The 18,338-nt window shown below is 41.9% G+C and overlaps 1 protein-coding gene across 1 annotated transcript in view; it reads right to left on the reverse strand.

Moving 5' to 3' along the window:
- Nucleotides 1–4,799, reverse strand: part of tuft1a (tuftelin 1a) — a 23,963-nt gene extending 19,164 nt beyond the window's left edge. The window contains exon 1 of the mRNA XM_063199517.1: nt 4,512–4,799. Within this exon, the coding sequence (XP_063055587.1) occupies nt 4,512–4,577 (66 nt within the window). The 5' untranslated portion in view covers nt 4,578–4,799. The remainder of the gene's footprint in view (nt 1–4,511) is intronic.
- Between the last annotated feature and the right edge of the window lie 13,539 nt (nt 4,800–18,338).

Genomic DNA, 18,338 nt, shown 5'->3' on the forward strand with positions numbered 1-18,338 from the left:
TTGTGGTTATGAGTAAACAGAGATGGGATACTAAAAGACCACAAACACTACTTCCAAGCAAGGAGCCAGGTAAACACCAGGGCTGTAGTACTCAAGTCCGTTTTTTTAAGGACGTGGACTTGTCTTGGACTCGCTATCAATTGGACTCGGACACTGGTCTTGCCAAATTGAGCTTTTGGACTCGACCGGGTTTATTTTATTTATATTTTTATTTTATTTAGAACATTGGCAGTGGCAACCATAAATTCTAGAGTGGAGCTTGAAATCCAACAACATACAAGTTTGTCTTCACATTCATGGCATATGGGTTACCTTCAAACATTCGCTTTTTTGATATTCATCCTTTTCATTGTTTAACACTGACCGACATGTGACTCGGACAAGACTTGGACTCGAATCTTTTTGGACTCTGTCTTGTCTCGGACTCTAACCTCTTTGGACTCGGACTTGTCTCGGACTTGACTATTCTGGACTTGGACTCTACAAAGCTGGACTTGACTACAGCCCTGGGAAACACATTAGCAACGAAAGAAAGAGACGAGGAACGAGGAAGTATGGGCACCATTTTGGTGACATAATTGTGGAATGTGGACCAATGCCTCAGCAAGGTACAGTAGCTGTGCCCATTCGGACAGTGACCTGTATAACTGGCAGGAGCCTGTAGAATGAGGTAGGACAACGTTAATCAGGTGCAGAGACTGGCTGTAAATGTACAACTCGAACACTGTACTGTAAATGTACAACTTTACAGCAAGACGATGTTTAAACTCAAACACTGCAGGAGGACACAGAATGAAATCACAGGTGTCAAGGCAACCATGTTCTGCCTGGTGATGAGGCCACAGTGCATTGATTTGTGAGTACACAGCAGGGTGCACTGTTTACTGAGTGTATGTGTGCCTGAGTCTGTGTGTGTGTGTGTGTGTGTGTGTGTGTGTGTGTGTGTGTGTGTGTGTGTGTGTGTGTGTGTGTGTGTGTGTCTGTGTGTGTCTGTGTGTGTGTGTGTGATTAACATGATCCTTGTGTGTGCATGGCGTACTCTGCACATCGTGTATACATGACAACATGGCATCAGCCGTCTTCAGCAAATATTTGACGTTCCCCTTCCCGTCATCTGAGCCAAATGTCAGGCAAACATGCAGGTAGCGTCTGAGGTAGGTGAAGCCATTGACATGAACAGATCAGCACAAACGGAGAAAGGAGAGAGAGAGAGTAATGCAGAGACAATCAGACACACACACAGACAAGCAGGGACAGAGAGACAATCAGAAAGAGACAGAAAACTTGAAAACGGGGGGAGAGAAGCAAAAACATAGACAGAGAGAAAAGCAGAGAGAGGGAGGCACACAGAGGGAGACAAGAAAAAGACAAACACAGAGACAAGGATGCAGAGAGAGAGAGAGAGAGAGAGAAAGAGAGAGAGAGAGAGAGAGAGAGAGAGAGAAAGAGAACATGAAGACAGCCTAGAACAGTGGTTCTAGGACCCCTGGGGACAGACCCCTGGGGGGCCGCGAGAGGGCGCTAGGGGGGCCGCGGAAGGTTGGCAGGAAAAGCATAGAAACAAAATAAATATTTAAATAAATTTAATAGCTAATGTATACAAAAAATAAACCAAATATAAGATCATATTTCCATACCGCATTATAATAATCTATTGCATCGCTGAACATTACTACGTTAAGTTAATTTATATCTCCAAGTGAGGCACTGACTAGCAGACCTTGACTATGGTTGTAAAAAGGGATGTATAGAAAAATAGTGTGGCACGACCCATGTCAGGGGGGCCGTGGCTGGAAGATACCAGTTTATGGGGGGCCTTGGTATGGTAAAGTTTGGGAACCCCTGGCCTAGAAATTGGAAGTGAGCATATTGTACAGCCTCAGCCTCGTGCTCAGCGGGTTCCAGTGAGGTATGGGAAATATGTTTCAGGCCCTGCACAGCAGCAGCCCAGCGCCTTTTATGTAACTGAACCGAGCGCTCATCCCACTGCCAACACACACACACACACACACACACACACACACACACACACACACACACACACACACACACACACACACACACACAGCCAGCTGCGCAGAGGAACAATTAGTTCGCCAGCACAATGATCAGACTGCGGCCGGAATGCAGACATGCACAGTAGCCAAAGTAGCACACAGCAGCGCGTGCGCACACGCGCACACGCGTACACGCGGACACACACACACACACACACACACACATAGTTTATTAATTTGATATAAAGCCAAGACATAGCAAATCCACAGTAGTCTATAACAATGAGTAATAGATTTGTTTTGTCTTAAATAATGTTCCACCTTAAATGACACTGTGTAGTGATGTGAACGAGTGTGAACATTTAGGGACAGAGGCTGGAGAGTGGGGCAGAGGGCGGAGGGGAAGCAGCAAGCAGGGATGGGAGAGACAGGTAGCCTACGCCGCAGCTCTGCACGCCATCCCCATCTCTACACAATAGCCACCAGTGTGCAGAGGGAGTGACTTGGCACTTAGTGTTTACTCACTCAATTTACTACGAATGAGTATGTGTCTATGTGTGTGTCTGTCTGTGTGTGTGTGTATGGCATGGAGAGAAAGTCAGTTGGTTCATGGGGTGAGCAAGTACAAAGCTATGAGCAGGTGAGGTAAGAATGTCTGTCATCAAGAATGTTCGAGTTCATGACGTCACTGATGTGAATGTGCAAAACAATAACAGAAGAATACTCATATGCATATGATCAGGTACATTTTTAGTTCATTCAGGAAAGACTCAATCATGATAACTGTGCGAATGAACATACTGTGACATACATACAAAATAATTGAGAATGAGAACAGGTAACAGATAGACCTGACTGAAAACTCTACTCATACCCTGTACATTTAAAGAGATATGAATCTCCTCTTGGTGACTTCCGGTAGTTTGTGGTCATGTGCTGTCAATCAAATCGATCATTAACTTGTTAGATAGAGAGGAATAGGGGGTGTTTTGGTACTTGCCTTTATTTGGACATACAGTAGCTTCACTACAGACTCACTGTGTCTTTCCAGTAAGAAAGGAAGTGGTCTATATCTGATGAAATCACAGCCAAGAGTCAAATACTCACAGGTCAAATAACCCATACAGCTGGCAACCCATTAAAGTCGCCAAAAAAGTTCAAAAAAATAAATGATATAGCCTACCTAATTATTTAGGTGCTGTTCAAACATCACTTTTGAATTCTGCCACATCTTATCTTCACTTTGGCTATTTCCTTAATCAGCATCCAGTCAAAACATAATCAAGAACAGCACAACATTGTGAACTTCTATTTTTTATTTTTTTTTATTTTTTTTTTTTTTAATCAGTAGCTCGTATCACCGGGCAGACTGGGTTTACTCAAACATCACTGTACCAATGAGATTCGGCCCACTAAGCCCGTCTTGAGACGCATACCTGTGTGACTTTTGCTCCTTAACCTTATCCCAAGCTGTGGCACTCCAATTAAACCCGTCACACTATCCACCCAGAGCAAAACGAACCATGCGGCACCGCAGACGCTCGCGCGCCAGATTACCAAGATCTTTGGCGCCAATGCGCCACACACACATCACTTGCCCAGTGGACTTTGCGTGTGAAACTTCCCCCACCACACACCTTGACCAGGTAACCACGGAGGGGCAATAAAAAAGGAGGCATGATATGGTTGAGCGGCTCAGACATTTAAATGATGCCAGTTAATCATTTGCCATCTTGGTTATCACCCGCTTTGAAAAAGACGATAATAATACGATACATTTTGTAACAGATTGACTGACCTGAAGCATGGACTGTGTGGGGTATGCTGTAACGGCTATGTCGTGTGGCATTGTACCTGTAGTACAGGTGTCTACAGGTGGTCAGAATGACAGATGTAAAGGAGTGACTGCTAATTCCGACCATGACAAGACCTGCTTGTTGGCAGCATCTCACCAAACATCAGGTGGCACTTCACCTAAACCGGATTAAGTAGCCTACCTACAGTAGCCTAGATGAGTGTTTGTTTTCATGCGTCGAAATCATTAGAGATGTGGAGTCTCGTTTTACTCAGTTGTTCTTTCGGATTTGGTTTACAAGTTTGATATAAACACTTCATTTCAAAGTGTCTTTTCAGCCTCACGCAACGCTGGTGGTTTGTCACTCGACATCTCTCTCACACAGGTTGAAGGTGAAAGCTGATGAATTGGGTAGCCTTCTTCGTTTTAACACAACAGTCACAATTGTTTAAATGTAGTTCACCTATTTAGTTAGCCCACAAAGTGTCGTGTGGTAAGCTAAATTTCCCTTGCCAGTGAAATACATCCTCAAGAACTGAGTGCGTAAACACCGAATCCGTGCACAATGGTCACCTGAGCCAAGGATGGTACAGTGCTACTCGCCTCCAGTTACCAAAAATCTCAGATACGACTTGCTGACATTTTTAGCGAATCACTTGATAAGGGACACATCATCAACATTCACCAATAGTTATTTCATTAAACGATAGCCTACTCACCACTCTTTCCTCCGCCCTGATGTCCTCGATTGTGCACAAACTCCTCGTAATACCGTTCATCTTCATAAGAGCAAAATAAACTTCCACAAAGTTTAACAAATAAATAAACGAATAAATACCAATAAATAATTAACCAAACTGAAATACTCGCAGTGTATAGCCTAAATATCCTTTCTCGTGTACTCTTCCGTACGGTAGCTTGTCTTCTTTGATGTTCGGTGTTGATGAAAACTCCACGTACCGGGTGAGAAACGGTTTTTGTGTGGCTCCCCTCCCTCTCTAACTCGCTCTCATCACGTCAGTAACTTACTGGCTACACAGGGAGTTCGCGCGTGACCTCACCGCTCAGGCAGCTCACACAGCCAGTCGAGGCACGCCCCCGCGAGGATGAAACAGTGTAGGGAACAGGCGCGAGCCACCTGAGCTGAGCACCTGCGCCCATGGAAATAAACTTTTGTCAAGCACACTGAAGAAAACGCACAACTTCAGCGTTATCCTAAGGATCCTAAGGATATTTTGATAACAGAGAAGCTTATTTAAAAAATGTCGGTGACTAATTGTTGGCCTATTTTTACACCTCTATACTGGTGGTGACTGCTCATCTGGTCATGTGTTTGGTCATATGTTTATCAATGAACCGATAATAGTGATAGTTTATAGGTTATTATTTGATTTAGAAAAAGTGTGTGTGTGTGTGTGTGTGTGTGTGTGTGTGTGTGTGTGTGTGTGTGTGTGTGTGTGTGTGTGTGTGTGTGTGCGTGCGCCTGTGTGAATGTGTGCGTGCGCCTGTGTGAATGTGTGCGAAAGCTACGTGCTGGTACGTGTGTGTGTGTGTGTGTGTGTGTGTGTGTGTGTGTGTGTGTGTTGAAGAGGGCAGTGGGGCACCCTTCTTTCCCGCAGGTTCTGGAACAGTGGCTGCACTTGAGAGGGAGGTGTGGTGTGGACTGGAGACATTACATCAGGAACACAGTGGCCTAGCTCTTCATCACAAAGTCTCGGTCCCTGAGGAAGGACGCTTTCCAAGCAACGGTGAATGGACCAAGTCAGCCAAGCAGCCTTGCTGCTACTTCGCTGCTGTGCGCTGAATCCCTCTGAGGTTTGAGAAATATCTGACTCATGGTCCCGTCCTAGTTTTTTTTAGACTACACAAAAAGTAAGCAGCAGCGAGGAGTTGTTCAGAAATGTGGCCGACTGTAGACTCTGTTTGCTCAGAAGTGCTGTAGGCTAAGTGGAAAGTAGTCATAGTTCTTCATAGGGGCTGTTTAAAAATCATTACTGTGTGTACAAGTCATTGATGTATACTATAGTTAGTACGAATATATTATACGAATAGTGACCCCCCCCCCCCACGCAAGCACGCATGCACGCACACACACACACACACACGCACACACACACACACACACACACACACACACACACACACACACACACACACACACACACACACACACACACACACACACACACACACACACACACGTTTATGACATCAACATGATTGAACACCATATATTTCACAAGATTTATTTCCTCGCATAGGCTTTGTGCGTCTGTAACATGTCTGTTATGATATGTGATGCCTGATCGGAATGAGAACATATTCTGTCTTACGCACCTCAGAAAATACAGTACATGTAGCCTACCTGTGGGATGTGGCCCTGTAACAATTTGATGGGAAATAAGGGGCGGCATAATGAGGGAGGGTTACGGTTTTATTGTTCTTTTGTTTAAATTTAATATCCAAACTTGCTGTATGTTTACATTTAGTATCCCAATGAGGCAAGTCAGACAGAAAAAACAAGGACAGTTAAAGAAACATCCATGGAGGAAAGCACCTGTACATATTTCTGGGGATGGATCGAGTGCGACTAGGCCTACACTTCAGGCAATTTAATATGTTTAGTGAGAAAGATTGATGAGGGAGACATTCTTGTGGTAAGTTAATTGACAGATTTATTTTTAAGAATCCACGAGGATGACTTCTCTCAGAGGGGTAAAAACTGTGTGAAAGGCAATCATAAACAGTATCCGTCAGCTCACTCATGCAGGCCTTTCCTATGTGAAACCTTAATACGTGTCTTTCTATCTATCTATCTATCTATCTATCTATCTATCTATCTATCTATCTATCTATCTATCTATCTATCTATCTATCTATAGGACTCACTAACGCCTTGCGTTACTGGAAGAGAACTGCGCTCGTCCAGCACAAGCCGTCTGGCTCTGCCATCCAGTAGCTCTAGGTACTCCCAGTCAAGACTGTTCTCTGTTGTTGTACCCAAGTGGTGGAACGGTCTCCCAGAGGCAGCAAGACTAAGCACATCTCTTGCAGCCTTCAAGAAACAAGTAAAGACCTTCCTCTTTCGTGAGTATCTACTAGACTAATGCTTGAGCTGGCCTAGCCCCAGGGCAGACTCTTGACATGATGTATATGTATGTGTGGGTGTGTTGTGTGTGTACTCTGTATTAAAAAAAAACTAACCCCTCTTTGCAACTGCACTTGTTTTTCTGTATATTTCCTGTGCATTTTGTATTTGCTGTGATGTTGGCTATGATTATGTCCTCTTTTGAAAGTCGCTTTGGTTATAAAGCGTCTGCCAAATGCCATGTAATGTATACTATCTATCTATCTATCTATCTATCTATCTATCTATCTATCTATCTATCTATCTATCTATCTATCTATCTCTATCTATCTATCTATCTGTTGGTCTTGGCGGTTCATTGATACAGGAGGAGGCTTACAGACATACACACATGCATTCCTTCTCTCTGCACTGTCTCAATGAGGTTACGTCATATGTCTGAACCTGCTGTGTGACGACTGAGGGCTACGTTCACAGTCTAGACATGTGTACAGACAAGTCTCGTTCCTTCGGCTCTGAAGAGGGTCTCTCTTGTCTCACCTGTTTGATCAGATAAAAAAGCATGACTCATCATCACCCATATCAGCTTTACTAAAGTAGGCCTCTCTTGCAACTCTGGAGAGATATCAAAACATTTCCTACCTACACCAACCTGCACCACCAACATTCGGGGGACAGAGAGACTCACAAAAAGTAATAAATAAATAAATACTTGATCCAAGTATTTCCTGAACCAGATGGTCGTAGTGAAAACCCAGTTGATCAGACAAGTCTAAAGAATTATTGAGGTAGGCCTGATGAAGAACAGGATGAGGAGCACGGTCTTCCTTTTGTTTTAGATTAATTTTAAAACATAATTTTTGCTATCAAGTTATTTGAATCAATCACCTGTGTTGAGCCCCAATGAAATACGACAGGACTTTTGGAATTGACACCTTTGGAACTGAATAACAGACATCATCTGCATCATATTGTATAATTTTGAACAGCTCGATGTAGCCTACAGTACATGTAGGCCTAATTTAAGTAAATAGCAGGCTATATACGCACAGATGCCATACTAGGGTTTTAATCCACACTCACTATCCTAATCATAGTGTTTCTGCTGTGTCATTATTGCAGAGCCAAAGAGGATTAAGAGTAAAAACAGCTTACTTAACTTTTGACATTAACTTATTGTCAATGTATAACATGGGATTAAATTAGTTATTGATATACAGGAGGTTAAATATGCTGCATTGATCCACGCCTCCTAATTCCATGGAAGGTCACGCATTCCTCTGTCCGCGGACACAAAGAGAATGTTTTAACACAAAGTAGGCCTATATTGTACCGTACTGTTGACATTACAGTGAAGGTTACCAAAGGTAAAATCTCTCTCTCTCTCTCTCTCTCTCTCTCTCTCTCTCTCTCTCTCTCTCTCTCTCTCTCTCTCTCTCTCTCTCTCTCTCTCTCTCTCTCTCTCTCTCTCTCTCTCTCTCTCTCTCTCTCTCTCTCTCCTGATAAGACTAACCTGTTGTACTTTATTGCATCTATAAAGACTTTATGGTTTATTTTGGACATCTTGTTGTATTCAAACAGCAATTACGTATACAGCTTCCCAAGAAGTCTTTTTGTGAGCAGAGACAAAAAGGTCACATTTCTGCCTGGCATCCAATGGCAACTACATGACAACATACAGTACAGTACAGGCACCCAGGGCACTCTTTCCAGCCTTGAACATCCCACAACAAAACTCCATGCTCCACACCCACTGTAGACGAACACTCTCATTGCTAAACCTAATTCTGTGGCAAACCCTCTATTGCTTCAGGAAGGGGAAAAAAAACATTATTTCTGATGACGCGCATACCCATTTTGTGTGGGTGGAAAAATCTGTTGCAATTACAAAACAAATACAAATCAAGCTAAACTAAGAAGCCAGTTCAGTAGTAAAGCGGGTTCGTTAACCTTGTTGTAGAGGTAAATCATCTAGCCCTTAGAGGAGAGCTTGAAGTTCTCTTTTTTAACTAAATGATGCCTGCAGGTATATATCTATTAGCAGGTTTACCACTTCCTTAAAGTTATCACTTAACCATGTGCTTAGTATACCCCCCCCATAAATGGCAATCTTCACATAGATCCTAAGCACTTCCCTGAAACCATAAAGTTAGGGGAAAAGGGGTATGCCAGTGAAATGAGTTCTTTGGAATTCACTGACGTGTTTCTGAGGAAAAACACATAAAACGCTTTCAGTTTGTTGTGGGCTTTCAGGCCACATGGCCTGTCCCAGCCTGTTGGAAATATAAGTCTCCTTATTTCTCTAGCTTCCTCTCTAAGGCCCTGACTACATGTGCGCAGATATTATTAAAGTGGAAATGTTTTTATCCATTTACATATTTTGATCCTGTTTGCACGTCATGTGGATCACCATTGATGGGTGTGTTTTCAAAAAGTCGGGTTTAAAAAATCTATATCTAGAACTCTGTTTATGTATAATCAAAATGGGTGTGTTTACAAAACTATCCATAAAGCTTGCTGCATATGTAAGCAGGATGTAAAAGTAGAAAAATATGTGTTTTTAGTCACTGTCCCCACCCAGATCCTAACCACTCCACAGACACAAAAATCAGTAACAAACGGAAAAAATATCCATATCACATTTGTCTGCAAAGGTGGAAACCAACCTTCCAGATGGGAATTGGAATTAAAACAAACCACCCGGGTCAGGATTTTACAACAACCATACATATTACTGTCAACAGTGTTACTGATGGGCTAAACTTTAAATATAGTAAACACCTTTTGACATTTGGAAACAGTAATGACATGAAAACACGACTGCACACATTAGTGTACTGTGTACTGTAAGCCAGGGAGACATGGAAAACATGACAGTGCTCAACTGAAACTATTCCTGCTTCCCATGAGCCTCCTAATCCAGAGACACACACAGGTGGGGCTCTGCACACCTAGTCTCTATGCAGACTAAATATAGCCACTAAATACCCATTGTATCCTACGGAGCCATTACAACACAACCCTCCATTAGTGTGGGAGACAGAGAAAAGAATAATACACCCTGATCCATTCAAGTTCCTCGATGTGTTAAATAGGCTACTGTGCACAATTATAACAGTGCACTTTTCACAGAAATGTGTGACTGGTAGACTGTTCAAAGCAAAGCAGATACTGCGTGAAGTAAAATTATGCAGACTATGAACACTAATTTGAGGTTGATCATCTGATGGGAAGTCTTGAGGAGGTGTAATATCACATAATCACTGTCACCAGATGGATTTGTTGACTCTGAAGTGACTAGGCTGGAGGCTCCTCCGTGAGTAAAGCATTTTTGCAGGCAGCTTCAAGCTATTTCTAGAGGTCCCACCCCACCCTGACCCCAGTGAGAGAGGTCAGTTCACTATGAGCTCATCTTCAAGACGCGTTGAGTCGGCAATAATATGACCATCAGTGTGGGAATAACCAGACTGATGCAAGAGTCTCTCTCTCTCTCTCTCTCTCTCTCTCTCTCTCTCTCTCTCTCTCTCTCTCGTAACACTTAATTTTAAGTTTTCTATAGAGGGGTGCTATAATATGGGCCCTTTCATAAACATGATGCAAATCACAACACGTTAATAATCACACTCCATTCATGCTTATGATGATTTTCATGATACAACGTGGTATAATAATGTAGGAGGTGGCATTAGTGTGTGTTCATGTTGGCTGTTCATGACAAAGCTTAAACATAGAAACTTGTTATTTTGTTGTCACATTCCACCACCAGTAAGTAATGTGTGTGCGCCACCAGATCCCAACACGGGCAGGGACGTTTTATGAGAAGTTCCAAAATTACACCATATAATAATTACCGTAACTAGAGTAGGGGTTCCGAACCATTTCCAATTTGGGGCTCACTTCAAATGCTCACTTGGGAACCCACCTCTGACCCAATAAATAATAAAACTCAAATAAATAGTCAATAGCAGCAACACACAAAACATTATATTGATTTTTATAAAATGATTTGAAGGACCACTTGGAATACTGTCGGCTATGGCCCACGGTTTTAGTATCACTGAACTAGAGTGATTCAGCACACACCTGACCTCATTGTCCCTCCAGTGACATTAGACCTAGTTTTGAATAGCAGTGTTGTATTGCTTTCCAGAGTAGGGTAGAGTGGAGTGGGAACACCCAATGATAATTGATAATGGAACATTTTTCAGAGCCGTATGATCAGGGAGCCAGGCATTCCTGTCACACCAACCTTCACCACACCTTGTTCCATTAAAAGCCATGAACCAGTTTGCCTGTGACCCAACTGAGGATAAACAGGATCCACATGGTGGGGTGTAGGCCTATCACAGTGAGCAAAACTTGACATCTCCATTCAGCATACAAATGAGTGTCATGGGACCCTGAGAAATGAAAGTGAGTCAGGTTATTTTTCTTAGATGTGCAACAGTGATTTCGTGAATTGGATTTTGCTAGCTTTCTTTACTCACAGAGGTCAGTACTTTACTGCATAACACTATTGAAAATACTGTGACAAGAGTGAACACGTCACTAACATGAAGAGCTCTGGAAACCCCATTTCCTACCTACAGTATAGCCTAAGTACCTTACTGTAGAGAACAGCTGGGATGCAACAGCAGCTTCCACACATTGGCTACGTTTACATGGGACATTTAATTCTGAATTAACTCACTTTAATTCTGAATAAAGCTTAATTACACTTTGAAAATGTCATGTAAATATTTCACAATTCGGAATTAAATGAAAGATCAAAGGGAAATCGACAGAACTATTTTATTCTGAATTATTAATTCAGAATTAAAAATGTCATGTAAACGTAGCAATTGTGAATTTGATCAGCACACTACACCCACATTCACATACAGTGGGTGCTTCAGAGAAAAGGCTTTCAAGGGGTACAGCAATTGATGTCTTTCTTGAAAACATACCGGTAATAGCCTAGTACTCAAACACAACACGGCTCAACATAAAAATTCCGAGCTGGTCCTTTGGGCTGTGTTCACTGTCAGCAGACCCTTTGCAAGATCTGTAACAAGGACAAAGGAGGATATATCTTATCGCCTGTTGATAATATCATGTAGCGATAAGTAATGATCAACCAGAGGTCAGTGGTAGGAATCTGACTGCTGGATATGAGTAGTAGAAAGCCAGCAGCACCCAAGACTCTCACATGAAAATGAGGCACTGTATCTCTAAAAATGGTGCTCTGAACAGCAAGGGTGCTACATAAGTGGGTCATTTTTATCTTAGCTGAACTGTTTTAAATCAGAACCACAGCTCTTCCATCGACCTTTTTGTGACTCACGTACAGCAAGGTTTTAGTAACAGTGAGTGTGGTTTATCTACTTCACTGGTATTCACAGAACGGTTCAGAGTACAAAACATAAAGTCGGCCCAAAACCATAGATTTTTACTGCCAGTAACTTGACTTTATTATGGTAACCAAAGTAGACCCTCTGTTCAACAGATTGGAGCATGCTGATCATGGGTCACGTACTGCATGCTCTTGTGTTTAAGGGGTTAAAGCAAGCCTATTCAAATGGCGGCCCTGGGGCCACATGCGGCCCTTGGATGGCAAGGTTCTGGCCCCCCACAAGGTTAGAACAAAATTTTAAAAAATGTGTGCCTTGCATAAGTTACGATCGCTGCTTCAGGTTGGGGATATTTCTCCTTATGCATTCGCATGAGAGTGAAATCTTACCTAAAACAGTCTCATAAATAGACCATCATAAGGCTACTAAGAAATAGAGAAGCAGAAATCTACTCTGTGTGGAAAGCTATCTGTTTTGCACCCTAACCTACGACACCGTGCTGCTCACGGTTATACAGATTGTATGTTCGGCCCCTTTACTGGAAGACATTTGAAAAACTGTCCCTCAGTGACTTTTAATTGAATATACCTGGGTTAAAGACTGCTACTGCCTGATGGCTGTGTGTGGATGCATCTGGATTGGCCTCCAGCTCAGAGGCCCAGGAGGAGGTTGAGAGAGGATACATAACAAGGCTAAAACACATGAATAGTTTAGCCTCTGACTCGGGTCGTGACCCTAACAATACGTGTTAGACACATGTGCATGTGTGTGCAGGGCCACTGACAGCTTTGGCTGGGCCCTGGACAACGTTAGGCCTACCCATTACATGCAATGTGATGAGGACCCAGTTTTGAGTCACCTCTCTCCTCAGACCCAGGACAACTGATCCCTTTGTCCCCCTGTCTGTTTCCCTGCACTTGTGCAGTTTTGTATAAAGTACTGAAATCTCATACTCAAGTAGAAGTATGGGTACTCCTCCAAAATAGGACTTTGGTTAAAGTAAAAGTCACTGACCGAAATGTTACTTGAGTGAAAGTCTTAAAATATCTGAAAATTCTTGTACTTCAGTATACCAAGTACTGTAGAAAATAATGTACCGGTAATCAAGTAATGTAATGAAAAGTAGGCTACAAGTAAAAAGTAAACAAGGCAAATGCAGTTTGAAATACTTTTTTGTATTTTGGTAAGCTTTCAACAATTCAAAACACTTCAAAAATTTACACACAACCAATTTCAGTGTAAATTTAGACCAGGTTTAGACAGGAAATAAACTTGACCACCTATGTGTGACGACCTACGCCCGGAGCCCAGGCATCATGTCCTGACTTCGTTGCAGTGGGTGGGGTCAAAACACCGTTTTTTTTCTCTTTTCTCTCTCTTTTTTGTAACTAGTAACTAAACTGAACATTGAAAATGTAGTGGGGTAAAAGTATGCAATTTTGTTTGGAAATGTAGTGAAGTAAAAGTAAAGGTCATCAAAAAAAAGTACTTGAGAAAAGTACAAAGTACTACAAAATGTACTTAAGTACAGTACTTAAGTATTTTTACTTAGTTACTATACAACACTGCACTTGTGCATTTGCATATGTGCACGCACACACACCACTGAACAAGTTCACGAAGGTGAGAGGGCGATAAATGGGACGGTCATGAAAGCTATCACAACACACGTCATGAATCATGCAGGCAACAAAATCAGGCTCAGTGGTGCTGATCTATTTTAGCACGAGTGAGCTGGAGTAAGTTCAGTGATGGATGTGAGCATGAGGTCAAACACCAAAGTATAAAATCAACTTTTCAGGTTCAGCTCCACAACGGTTCACTGGAGAGCCTTAAATAGGACAGCTCTCCTATTTACTGTCTCTCTCACGCATATCCACCGTTTCCATTAAACAACAGTAAAAAGCATACCCAGGGCGTAATCTACTGCAAGTGGAACACAACATAATTGTTGTAAATACATAATTGGGAAGACGTACGACACTTTGTGCTATGAGTCAACTCTGTATGATTTAGTAAAATAGAGGGATGGGCTAAATTAAATTATAAGCGTATTATTAATTTGTGCCTGATGTGACTTTGGTTATATCAATTAAAAATGACTTGCTTTCTTTTTAACTTGTAAATACACACCATTATTATTTTGCCAGTTCCACCCATTAAGTGTTTCCATGTGATCTCTCCCCATGGTAGCAATTGAAAGGTGTATCAGTCCAGCAGGTCTGGAATTGCTGCACAGACATCTCATTAAGTCCAATTAAGATGATTGCTCATTAATGTTGACAATTGAATGGATGGAAACGTACAAAAGGAGAGTTCCTACACTAGACACACAGAGGGGATTTGACATCTGAGAGTAAATCTTAACTTATCTTTTTGTTGCAGTCATAACATTAGACTACTTTGTACTTGAAAAAGAGAAAAAATGACAATAAAAAGGCACCAAAGACTGAAATATTAAGAATCATGTTGCAGCTTTTATTTAAATAGAAAAAAAGATTTTATACTGTAAAATATAGACTTACAGTTCTAAACAAACCTTTATTGTTATGGCTGTTCCATGCAACATTATGAAAATACTCCATTAGAATAAAAATACAGCGGAGAGAATTTCTACAATAAGGTACCGTCTTTCATGTACAAATGCTCCGGAAACAAAATTAGAATTAAAAATTGCATCCATGAATTAAACCATAAAAATCATTGATTGTGTCCATGTAAAAGAATGACCCAAACACTACTTAAATAACAAAAAAAGAAAAGGAAAAAAAAAACATGTACAAAATAGAGGTTACCATAGTACCATAGTAAATCCTTTGGAATAACTATGTGAACTCAATTAAATGTCAGTGGAAAAGAACAGCATGGTGATTGTAAGGCATTGATGTGAAGGTGAATACAGGAATGCCGTAATTGGAATACAGTAGTCAGGAATGCATAAGAGCGTATTTGTGCAGAGAGCGCAACGGGCATTCAGGCATAAAGGTAAATAGTTGCGAAGGGTATAAAAGTATTGTTGCATTGCATTATAATCTTAGGCGACACTACAAACACTGCATGTTTGCTATACTGCCAAGCTATCCAACTGTGAGAAAAACATGGCTTGTGCTTTTTCAAACACTGCTGGAATACATTGTAGACAGATACTCAATTTTTGTGTGTGGAATAGTCCCAAGTAAGAATGATCATAACGATTTCTGGATTATTTTGCATGCTTTAGTGTTTCCCACCCTTACCAGTCTCCCCTAAAACTCTATCCATGGCTGAGGTGCCCTTGAGCTCTTCACCCCATAATTGCTTCAGGGATGTAATACCCTGTAGCTAAATAACTGTAAGTCGCTTTGGATAAAAGCGTCAGCTAAGTATAATGTAATGTAATGTTATGTAGTGAGTAATAAATGTTTTCAACTACTGGTTTGGATCAAATAGTGGTATGGATCAGGCTTATTCTGCATTTTCTTTGTGATGTTTAAATCAGGTCTATACCCTAATATTCTTGTAATATCGAGCTGTGGTTTGTGTATCATATCTTAACCATGAAAAGTGCTGAGGGGTGATAATCAAGCTTGTCACATCTCAGTTGGAGCATGACCTTCAATCATCATGCAGTTGGTTTTGTACGTGGCATGAAAGTGCTCAACCACGACCATGCTAAGCGTTATCAGATAAGATTACATACACAAAGACAAGTCTCTTCAGAAAACAGCTAGGAATGTTAGGAAGAACGTATACATTTTAGATTATCGTACACAAAAGATACTGAAGTTGTGCAACGGTTCACTTTTTACTTCATTACATTTGAGCATTTCGTACATACTGTGTAAATATAGAAACTGCATACTGTTACGAGTGCAAGACATACTTCTCTCACGAGTGGGCCAACTAATTGGCTGTCGTAGTGACGCTCTGTGCCAAGAATAAGCAGTGTTAAAAAATGACTGGTCCTGCTTCAGCACTATCCAAAAAGAAAGCAGTGTTCAGCAAAATGTTCTTTGAACATGCCCTGACTACATACAGATTTTATTTATATTCAGATTTCAACTACAATCCTGTTTGATAGTGTTTCTGAAATGTTTTTTAGTTTTTTTTAACAGGGACTGACTGTGGTTTGTGTTGACAGCATTCAGCCATGACACAACAAACCACGACCCCATCATTAAGGTGTATGACACCAAAGACAAATCTGTGTTTTGGTTGAGTCAGATGAAACCTTTCGCACGTTTTGGACATTATGGGGCAATATGCCAATGCAGTCGGAGCGCTGTAGGCTGTGAATGTTACAATCTCAGAATCGTTACTGCAGGCCTGTAATGGTTTGAATGATTTAGGCCTACTACGGTTAATCGGTTTGTCTTTCAACAAGGACCTTCAGTTCAGATGTCTTGCTCTCTGAATGTAGTGTGTTGTATAGCTTTTAACTTCTAAGTAACCAGCTGCCTAATGTCTCTCTCAACCCTACAGTATACATTTCTTATCTGAATGTATAATATTTCTTGAAGTTGACATCACTGAGTTCCCTGCTCATCTGGCTGCCACTGCAGTGTACCGTATATCCACTAACGTGCTTATTATTGCGGTGTTCTTGTGCTCAATACTGTAGTTATGTGGTCCCTTGTACCCTTGTAAATAAGTACCCTTGTACTCATTTAAATGTCTTCTGCTTGGCACAGAGTGTAATAGCACTTTTTATTATTGCTGTGACAGCAGTGTGTCACTCTGTCTAAGTCCGACTGTGGTGGACCTGTGACATCACCAGCACATATCCTAATAACTACAATCATCCGTGTGACGTAGGAAAAGAAGGAAAGGAGTGAAGGAGGGCTGGAGAGAAGGAAGGAAGGATAGTGGGGCTGCGGTGTTTGGGTTAGCTGCCTACGTGGTAGCAGTGGTGACAGACGAGCCTGCCAGGCACTTTGAAACTGCGAGAGGACGGACACACACACACACACACACTCTCTCTCACACATACACACACACACACACACACACTCACAGAGCTACTCAGGTGTTTTTCCTTTATCAGGGCCAATCAGAGCTGTGTAGACTGACTGATCAGGTTTCCAGGCCAAAGTGTTTCCCTCAGGCCCAGTGGAATGTTCGTTGTGCTCCTAACACTCTCTCCACTCTTTCGTTTTCATCACTCCATCCCCCTTCTTCCTTCCTCTCAAATATATCTCTCCCCCCATGTACTGTAAACTCTATGAGTACCCAAGTCCTGTTTCTAAGTCAGTCATTGCTTTTGTACAGTAAAATCCAGTGTGCCGTCTATGAATAAAGAGTAAAAATATATATATATTAGACTAAGTCCAGTATTCATCCCTAGTGCTATTAAAAGTTCCTTCATTTGCATAAGTTGTCGTTCTAACCAAACCTCCCCCCCTCCTTAGTGCTTTTCACATAGAGCCCTCCCCCCATCAGTTTATACTGTACTTATAATGTTATTACCCCCCTCCCTTTGCTAAGCACCCCCATGTTATTTAAATGGAGATGACAGCTTATTCACACCCTGTGCTTTCCACCTAGTGTCTTTGTTACTCCTTGTTGAGCTCTGTTAAGACCCTTTCCTAGCCCGCTCTGTAACCCCTTGAACCCATAACCATCCCCACCCCAAACATTCCATTAGAGGAGTCAATCCCAGGTTCCGAAAGTAAAAATTCCTGCCAGAAAGTTGATCTGACCAGCTCTTAATCAATTGATCATAACAAGCATAGCACTCAAGACAGGTAAATCAACTGCTCCCCTTGTGTTTGAAGAAAACTATGGCAGGGTTTTGTAATTTATGAACCCAGAATTGACATCTCTGACACCATGTTCCAATTGGAAACGACGTGACCGACTCAAAGCGGAAAAATCAGTTCCATCCCATTGCCTTCTGTTGGACAATCCTAACTGGACTTGGCTAAAGCAGACTGACAAGTTGTGTTGCATAAGCAACTTGTTACACTGACATTGACAGTTGGGCTCACACATAGATTGAACGTGGACGCAACTAATTTTATCGCTTTCAGGTCGCGTTGCTTGCAGTTAATACACGGTGAGAACCCCCCCTCCAACCACCCACCCACCCCTAATCCCTCAGCCCATAACCCCCCCCATGACCCCATGCCTCCCTCCCCCTCCCCCTCCCC

This window comes from Engraulis encrasicolus, chromosome 5 (genome assembly GCF_034702125.1).
Source record: "Engraulis encrasicolus isolate BLACKSEA-1 chromosome 5, IST_EnEncr_1.0, whole genome shotgun sequence".
NCBI lineage: Eukaryota > Metazoa > Chordata > Actinopteri > Clupeiformes > Engraulidae > Engraulis > Engraulis encrasicolus.